The sequence below is a fragment of the Simochromis diagramma genome, unplaced genomic scaffold (genome assembly GCF_900408965.1).
Source record: "Simochromis diagramma unplaced genomic scaffold, fSimDia1.1 OVJJ01000304.1, whole genome shotgun sequence".
Taxonomy (NCBI): domain Eukaryota; kingdom Metazoa; phylum Chordata; class Actinopteri; order Cichliformes; family Cichlidae; genus Simochromis; species Simochromis diagramma.
The window spans coordinates 6,999,958-7,010,360 of record NW_024387030.1 but is presented as its reverse complement, the minus strand read 5'-3'; the positions used below and the strand labels follow the sequence as shown (position 1 = coordinate 7,010,360).

Sequence of the window (10,403 nt, the reverse complement as noted above, 5' to 3'; positions counted from 1 at the left end):
ATGACAACCATTAGGGGTGATCATCGTCACACAGCAGTCAGGCAGATAAATCAGGTGCACTCTCCCTCCTTTCTCTGATTCATCTCGACTAGACACACACACACACACACACACACTGTCATGCATAAACGCACACACTTGCCTTCCTATCATTAGGGTGTGAAAATGAAAATGTCAAAGATCCAATATACATGCATTCTATAATGTTAAATTTAAAAGAGTATTTTAGGTTATGTGTTATCTATTTGAGCTGAAATTTGAAACTACTTATTTTTCATAAAGTTATAATATAAGCAAAAATATACTGATTATAAGGCTGGATACTATGTTGACATTTGGTTTCATTTACAGAACAAATTATTCACAGTGAAACTGTTTTTTGATCAATCTGATTAATATTATTTGCACTACTAATTTCTACCTATAAAAGTCACAAACTGCATTTAGCTTTGAATTTTAGATTTAACTAATATAGTAATAGCTGTGATTAAACCACGAGTCAGAGTTTTCATGGAGGAAAATATAGATTTATTTACAGAAAATTTACATTTCATTTAACTGTTATAGCAGTACATGATTTCCATCCAATATCATCAAATGTCATATGAAGAGTTTTTGGGAGTTTTTAATGACACAGACGATGAGAATGCTGCTAATGAGTAGCTGAGAGTTGGAGGAAAAGAAAATGATGACACACTGTGAATGCTTGAGCAGCTGAACTTGAGTATTTGTTTGTGCTTATGAATATATCACAATGTACAATCTGTTCCAAATTCAGGCCCAAACTCAGTCGCCCTCTTCAGCAGAGCTGCTTTCACTGCGCTTATCTTCTCATCCAGCTCTGTCAGGCTGCAGGACTGAAAGACAAAGTAAGAAAAAAACTGATCAGCTCACTTAATATAGGTTAACCTCCACTTACAAAGTACTGCGAGAGGAAAGGAAGCACAACAAACCTGAGCATGGGACGTCTTTTGTCGTTTGTGCAGGTGACTCTACAAAACAAGCACACAAATACACATAAGACCTTCTTAATTAGGGCAATTTTTAAACAAGCTTTGAGAAGCATACTGAGGTGCTCATCTGTGCTCCTTCCTACTTTGCCCTCTTGAGGACAGAAAAAAGTATTATCCCAGAAAGGAATACAACGCAGTAGAAAAAGGGAATACACAAAGCTGAGGATAAGGAAAAGCTCTATTTTAATCTAAAACATTTTTGTGTCCTTATTGGATGCTTTTACAATAAATAGGTAAACAATAAACACTGGGAGACAGATAAAGGTGGCCTCACCTAACAAGACCTTCATCAAAAATGAATAGAAAACTTCATGTATGTGAGACTGTGTAAGCTTCTGTACCTTTAGTTCCAATTTTCAAACACGGTCAATTTTTTATTGATATGTTGCTGTCTAATTTTGTTAGGAAGCCTCCATTAATATTCAGTATTTAAATGCTGTCCCTGGAATCATGGGCCGACTGTGTACAGCTTTTTGGAAAACACCAAACTAATGCAAAAAAGGGAGGGCTGGGTTGGAGGGGCGGGGGCGAACTTGGAATATAAAAGACCCCCATCCTCATCAGTTTATTCAAAGACACTCAACAACTCTTGCTCAGCTCACACAAACATGCAGTGAGTCAAAAGCAGATGGAGAGCAGCATACTCACAGAAGCAGCATGCTGTGCTGAGAAATACCAGGATGAAGAGACATGTAGCATCTCAAGTACACTTAGATAACTAACACACTGGACAGACTCCTTCAGCTTGGGAAATCAGAGTCTGTGTGACTGCTGATGTCTGACAGGTTGAATAGAAAGTCCAATAAATTACCTACTGTCATCTTTTGAGTCAGCGTCATCTCAATAGCAATGAACAGTTGTCAATTCTGAGATTCATCCGTCTGCCCTCACCTAAACGTTTACGTAAATCTAACCAAAGGCACTGCAGTTCTGATTTAAATCAGCTTAAGTGTTACTTGAAGAGTGAAACGTGTTGAAGTATCAAAGCATAACAGAAGAAATTCCATTCTCATAACCCACAAACTCCTTTCAGTAAGTAGATATCACTCTGAAATGATTTTTCCTACAGCAAACCAATACTCTCCATGCCAATTTAGGCATCATACACAACTGAGGTGACAGTGTGTAAAATGGACAAACTAAAATTCGAACTAAACTAAAGCCTTCTTACCAATGCAGTATGGATCTTTTGTCTTTCTCCGATACGAAAAGGGTGCCATCTGTCGTGAATTGAACCTCAAACTAGCATCCTGATCACAACCAGAGCCTCAATACTCAAAAGTCATTAAGAAGTGCAAACTAGTTGCAATTCCATTTGGAAATGGAAGCAAAGTTGTTTTCAGTTCCAATGCGACAACATAAAAGCACTTCAAAACAAAACGGAGAAGGAGCAGACTGTCGTGTTCAACAATTTCCAAATTCTCTATGATTACTATGACTTGAATAAGGGAAAAGAAAAAAAAAAAATCACTGACAACACGTTGGGGGGGGGGGGGACCCACACATACACACACACACACACACACACACACACACACACACACACACACACACACACACACACACAAAAAAACTCTAATCAGAGCAGGACGCATGATTTATATGCTCCACATTAACACGCCTGTAAACTTCAGTCTCACGAGGGCCCAGAGAGTCTTTTGTGTGAACAGGGAGGTTTGCCTTCATGGTTAGTTTCTTTCAGTCAGGCTCCTCAGGTGAAATGCAGCACCTGCTTACTGTATGAATCGCAGCAGACAGGCTGGCAGCTGGCAATAGCTGGAAATAAACTGGCTAAAACTGACACAAATTGTGCAACTCATAGAATTTCACTAAGACATATGGCAATTAAACTACATTCAGTGCCTTAAAATTAATTCTCATTCCTCTTTCAAACATGTATGACCTCTGCCATAAATAACTATTAACGCCTTTGATGTATCTGTATTTGTATTTTGAAGCCAGAGGACTCACTGTGGATTGAAAGTACTCAGGCGAGAGTCCCTCCAACTCGAGTATACGATCCTCCAACTTCTTGAGTCGCTGGTAGACACTCAATGGAACTGGACCCACTGAGGAGTAAAACACTTGTTGAACAGTTTGAAAATTGAAATTTAGAGTAGGAGCAAACAAAGAATGACTGATAACAACAGATAAACCAAATAATAGATCACTTTATAAATAAAGGCTTACTATAAGTAAAAAATACAGTGCCAATAAAAGGTGTCATGTAATTGCTGAGTTAAATATATTGTATATATATATTGTTATATACAAGACAAAAATAATTTGAGCCTTACAATAACTTCCTGTCTCTCACCTGCTGGAAGTTTGAGGTGAGCCTCGATGTTGTTGAGTCGTTCCTCTATGGCTGCATTTCCACAGTCTCTCGTCAATGGCCCCCTCTGTTTATCCCCAGCCTCTGCTTGGTCTCCCCCACTACGGGTCTGGGGTCCGTAAGTGTTTACCACTCGTGTGACTGCCCAGCCAAGAAACAAACACAGAAGATACAACTCGGTCCTAAACAGATTCTAGTAAACAACATGTTTTAGTTTAATTACACAAATGATAGTTTAAAAAATAAGCTGTTAAAAATTGTGACATTTTCTTACCTTTTACGTGGCTTTTAAAACCCGGGTAAGGAGTGAATACGGCATCTGTTCTGGCACAGCTGTTTTCTACAGATGATCACATTTAATATAAATTGCAATTAGAATTACCAAATGCAATTAAACATGATTACCAAAAGCTGTATATGTATATCACACCTGAATAACAACTACTCCTGATTTCTGTTACTGGTGTCTCACACAGGCTTTGAATTTAAAAAAGGTTCTTCTGTCTCGTGTTTTTCTGGACTAAGCAGGTTGTGTTTTGAGGCCGAGTGTGTTAGCTACTTCAGCCCCACTCTTGGAGCAGTTCAGCCTGACCTCTCGCCTGTGGAAATCAGCTCTCTCCCAAACATTGGCAATCTGTGTGCAGGCACCCTCTCCCCACCCCCCCCCCACCTCTCTCCCATTCTCACCCTGATTGCAGTCGATCACGTTGCAAAACTCGCGTACATTGTTTTCATTGATCTCCATCTGCTTGCGTTCCATAAATGCAGATATTCTTCGCTCAATCTAGGGTTACAATGAAGACAACATAATAAGATACAATGGATTGATGAGGTGGCAAGAATGCTATGTTTTTGACTATTTAACGATAATGATGTGGGACAAACACGGTGCGGCAATTTACATTTCAGAAATTTCCAGGTAGCCAAAAAAGTTGAACTGCTTGCCATCATCACATGATGGAATATGAATACTGTTTGCTTGGCTACCAAAATAAATGCACAACAGAATGGGGCCTCTTGTCCTTCATCCACATGCAATCTCAGAGTAATGAGCATCCACTTCATAATCCATCAAGGACCTGGCCCTCTCTCAAAACCCTCCAGCAATGTGGTCTGTTCTACCCCACCGCAGCACTAAAGGACCCCTTATTCTCTACCGAACTCAGCTTATCAGGTCTCCATCAAGCATTTGCTTTGCTGCGGCACGTCATGTGCACATCCTCTGGAGCAATTACTTATGATTATTCATTTGCTTGACAGAGTGTAAAGAGGGCTCTAAAATTTCACTGCCAGAACAGCTGACAGATCTGCTGACAGCGACCAACCTCTGACTTCCCAGCTCGGATCTGAACCATGACGTCATCAGCCGCCGTCTTGCTCTCTGTAGCCCCGGAGCTGTGCAAATGGTGCTCAGACTGCGTGGCCGTCTGTGCACTGCTTGAAGATGAGATGACAGCATCTTCTGATGTGTTCTTTAAAGAGGATGCATCAGCATCAGCATCCAACAACGCCTTTAGGCTTTCTGAAACAGCCTAAATAAACAGCAGGCCAGAAAGAAGAATATTAGATGTAATTATTTAAAGCTCTGAAGAATAATCGAAAATTTAAAATTCAGATATTGTTAATTCTAATCTACTTTTATTTCCTTGCAATGATAACACAATAAAAAGCTGCATAATAATCTATGTCAGCTCTTGAAATTCCTCTAAAGTTTTTACCTGTAATTTAGCGATATGTCCTTGTAATGAGCTGTAAACATGAGCAGGTGGAGATGATTGAAGATTCACAGCGCTGGGGTTGACATCTATTTTCAAAGCAGCATCCCCAAATTTCAGCTTAATTTCAGGAAAGACAACGTGTGGATGTTACTGTGAATCAGCATTTAACATGCAATTGCATGCCAACAGGACAATATATACATTTGTCTCATATATGCAAGTTACAATTGATTGATGTGAAAGTACATAAACTATTTTTGATAATTAACTGGGTAATTATTATTGATTTGTTACTGTTCAAGAAAAAGCATTTGGTGGTATCAGCTTCAATTTAATGTAAAATAAAGGATTATTTTCCTCTTGTTTTCAGCTGTTTTTTTGTCACTGTAAAATTAATATATTTGGCTTTGCAATGGTGGTCAATCAATACATAATTAAAAATAAGATTATCCCAGACTTAGGAAAATAATGAACTTCGATAGATTCATAAAGCGGGTGAAAGGCGATGGTTTTATTTTATTCAATGCATATTTTATTTGTGCTTTACCACACAAATAGCAGGGCTTGAGATCATTTACTGCATGTATGGAATAAAGAGGTTTATTTAGATGTGTATTCAATCCAATACGAGAAGCACGGCAACGGGGATAACGACATGAAACATTGCTGTTACTGATGAAACAGAATGCCTAGTTAAGCCCAGTCAAGGCACAAGCTCGATCTTATATCTTAAATTACTTTCAAAACAACACTGAACCATTTAAAGCACAGTTACTTTGCAACAACCTGCTTGTCAAAAAAAAGCACCACAGCGCTGTGTGAGTGACAATGAATGAACAGTGTGGGTCCGCTAAGCAGCCCTGCTAACACCACATTGCTAAAAACATTAGCATGCAGCCAGCTAACACCCCGGACTGAAAGGAGCGATGTCCGAAACAAGGCAGCTTAAACAATCCAAACAAACCTCTTCCCCGAAGTCTGCTAGCAGTTGCAGTAACGAATCCATACAGTCTGTATAGCTGGACATTTTACTGGAGTCACTGGGAGGAGCATGATCTCTACTTAGCTTCATTGCCTCCGCCATTGCTGTTCGACAAGCCGAAGAATACTGTGCGCTGATTGGTTCGAGTGCAGGCTTCTGCGTGTGCGCGCTTAACGAAGTCGAGGCTCCACACACGCATGCGTACACGCGCACAACCGTAGTTGTGAGAATATTAATATTACTGCTAAAATACTAGTAATAATAAATGCTTAAATTAAATTCACTATTTTTACTGGGTTTTATTGTGCAAGTATTTCTGAAAGCTTTAAGGCATTTCTCTTTTTCAGTCTTTTAACAGATTGAAAGGAAATTGTTTACATAATTCTTAAAGTCAAGGATCAACTTTTAAAACTGCAATTACAATTAAGTATATATCAGTTTTCTGTAGATATAGATGTTAGATACTTAGATATTATCAGGCTCCATGATAGCAAATTGAAAAAACAAACAGCATAAAAAAACAAATAAAGTTATAAAATGTGAAATTTAAAAATCTTTGAACTGTTCTTGGACACAGGGTGGGTAAGGTCATCTCTCTATATATAGAAAAACTGATTTTATAAAACTTTGAAAAACCTGTTTTATAGCTTTATTTCCAAACATTTCATGCACATTTCATCTTTTACCCAACTGTTTCTACTTCTCTTCAGTCTGTTCCCATAAAATCCAAACTAAATATGCCTATTAATTACTATCATCAAATATAATAGCACTCTTCATGCATTAGTGACCCTGTGGTTTTATACAGTAATCTATTAGCAGTCAAGCAACATTTTATTGTTGCCTCTAGTCAAGTTATTAAGCTAATGTTGTAACGTCATACACTGGTAGACAGTTCTATTAACAATCAAGTATTATTTTAATATTAATAAAATAATTTTATGACTTGTATTCTCTACCTGAAAACAAGCCTGTAAGTAGTGCCACATCTGGAACATATTATTAAATGCCCAAAGATGTCCAGTCTCTGAACTTTCTCTTTTAACGCCTTTTAAAGCATGTTTTAAATCATTTATTCTCTGTCGTCTTATGGCATGTTTATCTGTCAAATTTTATTTTCACTATATGTTTAGAATGCCAGCTCTTATATATTTGTATGACCTGCAATTTTTATTACGTTTATTTTAAAACACTGTGATATATACAAAGCAGGCTCCCCGTCTACTGAACTCACTCAAATGTGCCGTTAACTGTATTCTCAGTCACTTACTTTTCAAACAGGCGAAATAATGGTCACTCAATTATAAAGATATTGTCCCTCTGACCGCAGTGGACTGTGCAGCAGGGCATTGGGATGGGAACCTGGTTACAATGGCGTATTTTTTGTGTTGAGTGACTGTGGGAAAATCTCCCTCCTCTATTCAGACATTTTTCCCTTCTTTTCATATAATGAGGAGAGAGACTGATGAAGGAAACAACAGAAAAAGAACAATTACAGGCAAAGAGAAGGCACAACCACTCAGAACTCAATAATGCTCTTTAGGAGGGTTAATCATTTTAGGAAGGGGTCTGAAGACAAGCCTTTTTACTTTAATTCATCTCTGAGGTGATATTTTCCCCCCCAAAACAGGAAGGAACTGTAACACTTGACATGGTTTGACATGCTGAGCTATTGCTGAATGTTCCCACACAGCAAGGCGCTCAGAAATTAAAAAACTGCTCATTTAATTTGGCTGGCTTCAGACCAAAGAGCTGTTTATTCTTCTAACGGGGAAGAGTTGTGATTTAAGGCATTTATATGAGCCATTAAAAAAACATGATAGCCTACTTGAGCTCAATGTTTTTACATTTAGCTATATTTACATTTTGAAACCAAAACTAAGTATTACAGATATTCACAATCTTTAAATGTCACCTTTTCCTCTAATATGTTCCTACATCTTAAAAACAATTTTAGAGGATTAAAAAACCAGTGGTTGAAGAAGTATTTACGAGTGCTACAGCCTAAAAATATTCCTTTACAAGTTAAAGTTCATGCACAACGGCCTTAGTCATTGTTGGCTTACACTGTGGGGTCATTATTACTGATGCATCAACATAAGTAGTACTGTATTTATCTAATTGGCTGAAAGTAAGGTACAGCAAACTGATTTAAATGCGCTAACTTGCTTCCAGAGAATGATTTGACCTCTGGTTTTTCTTGCTGTTATTAAATCATATTAATTGTAGATTCCTAACATAACATTACAATTTATAACCATTTATTAAGTATTTATGCACTGCTTGTAAATGCTAAAGCCATTATAGAGAATTGCTGAAAAGTGTTACAAGGATACCTTAATGGTTCTTTGTGCAACTTAATAAGATTTTTTTTCTTTGCTTTACAAGAATGTGTTCTTGGCAGGCAGAGGGAATTTGTGCTATACAGGAAATAAGGTGGTCCTAGTGTTAGAGGGAAGTGAGTGAAGAGGGATTGTTGCTGCCTCTTGCCTCAGTCACATCAGCCACCTGCAGGAAAGTAAAAAGGTCCGCTTTTGAGCCTGTCTGCTGCACGGTGGCAGATTATGTTGACAGAGCATGAGACGGAGTAAAGGCCAGACATGAGGATCAGGAGAAAGAGGCAGCACAATGTAAAGAGCGAAGTGGATTGCAGTAAGAAGGTTTTGTCTCATTTCCCCCAGAGAGGAATAATTAAAAGTATTCCTTTCTTGTGAGTTTGGGACCAAGCTTCCCACAGATCAGCTCATTATGTACTGCTTTTAAGTAATAAAAAGGTATACATGGAAACAAATGTAAATTTTGCAGAAAAAATGTTTTTTTTAAAAAAGACTAGTCATGGTGCTGGATTTGAGAGTGATTTCAGTAGCTTTTTACAGATTTTTTCTGAACTGCTTTGGCACATTACTTGCAACACTTTTGGAATTCTCAGTTCTGAAGATGCATGCAAACATAAGCAGTATTTACATGTGCATGAACTGTAAAGGTAAAACGTTTATGTACTGTTGTCTTCTATGTCCACTAATATAGTGGAAATCACTGGGCTGCCACTTTTGTCCACTTGGTCACAGATTCCGACTGAACTCCTAATCCTCCCTATGAAGTGTAACAGGGGAAGAACTGCTTTGTTTGGTAGACCCATCAACTGCAGTTCTCTTTCTATTTGCTGTTGTTTCTCCTTGTTACACTGCCACACATCCTCGCTTGTCTCCCTATACTAACGCTATTGTCCCAGAAAAAGGTTTATTTGGGCTCCTACTAGTTCATAAACTGTTGTAAATCTATATCTATATACAAGCATTTATACATATATAATTATATGGACTTTTACATGTGATGGCTTATACAAAGAAATAATGCTATTATATTTTGGAGAATAAAACTATTCAGTTGATAGAAACACTTTTTTTTTTAACACAAATACATTTTTTTATTCTTTACACTAGACAACTAGTCATTAGACTTTGCTTTTAGGTGCTTTGGAGTCCTCCCACCGTCCAAAGCTGTACTTGTTAATTGGTGTGGATGTAAGAGTGTGTGGTTGTCTGTCTCTCTGCTGATCCTGTGATGGAGTGGTGACCTGCCGAGGATGTTCCCTGCCTCTATTCCCACTCACCCCAGGACCTAGAATTGTGTGATACCAACACGTTCGGGCTGGTGATACAGTATCAACTATTGACAATAGTACCATGTTTATCGGGTTTAAGTTTATGATTAGCGACATAGTTTAGGATGCAAGTCAATTACCATTAGTTAACTGGCAACAAAAATAGTAAATTAGTAAATTCAATTTTTTTTATTTGTATAGCACTTTTCAAGATAAATATCACAAAATGCTTCACAATGAAAATAATAAAACATAAAAACATGTAGTCCACAGATCTCGAGCTCAAAGGGAGCTTGAAAGCACTGTCATGAAAGCTCTGTCTCCTTAGTTTTTTTTGTCTTGTGTGCTGCACAGCTAGCAGATCCTGATCACATGACCCCAGGGACCTGCAGGGGAAGTATGCATGTAAAGCCTCACTGATGTGCAAAATCTTAAAGCAGACTGTCAAGTTAACTGGGAGCTAGTGGAACTAAATTAGCAACAGTGACAGGTGGGAGGCGAGTGACTTGGAAGACTTATTCAAAAGTTTCGTGGCAGCATTCTGAACCACCTGCAAATGTTCGAAAGAGGTTTTGTTAAGACATGTAAACAATGAATATGAATAATCCAGATGTGATGAAATAAAGACATGACTAAATCAGAGTATGACACAGTGGAGCTCAGCTTAGCAATATTTCTTAAGTGATAAAAGCAAGCGTGAACCAGATATTTAACATTAGCAAAGTTAAAGCTGAATCAAAGTGTTCTATAG

The 10,403-nt window shown here is 38.0% G+C and overlaps 1 protein-coding gene across 1 annotated transcript; it reads right to left on the bottom strand.

Moving 5' to 3' along the window:
• Positions 1–494: 494 nt before the first annotated feature.
• On the bottom strand, positions 495–6,183 carry LOC120740393 (MAP3K12 binding inhibitory protein 1). The gene is made up of 9 exons (XM_040042740.1): positions 6,031–6,183; positions 5,067–5,183; positions 4,674–4,880; positions 4,036–4,132; positions 3,623–3,688; positions 3,331–3,489; positions 2,985–3,082; positions 954–992; positions 495–857 (listed from the first exon to the last, which is right to left on the bottom strand). The coding sequence occupies exons 1-9, from the start codon at positions 6,148–6,150 to the stop codon at positions 750–752; spliced, it is 1,011 nt and encodes a 336-aa protein (XP_039898674.1). The 5' UTR covers positions 6,151–6,183; the 3' UTR covers positions 495–749.
• Between the last annotated feature and the right edge of the window lie 4,220 nt (positions 6,184–10,403).

Excerpts from the sequence above, each read along its gene's own strand:
- LOC120740393 (XM_040042740.1), bottom strand. The coding sequence starts at position 6,150 with ATGGCGGAGGCAATGAAGCTAAGTAGAGATCATGCTCCTCCCAGTGAC. Across the intron at positions 3,689-4,035 it reads CGTGATCGACTGCAATCAGG|AAAACAGCTGTGCCAGAACA; the intron begins GTGAGAATGGGA and ends GATCATCTGTAG. Across the intron at positions 858-953 it reads AAAAGACGTCCCATGCTCAG|TCCTGCAGCCTGACAGAGCT; the intron begins GTTTGTTGTGCT and ends TTTGTCTTTCAG.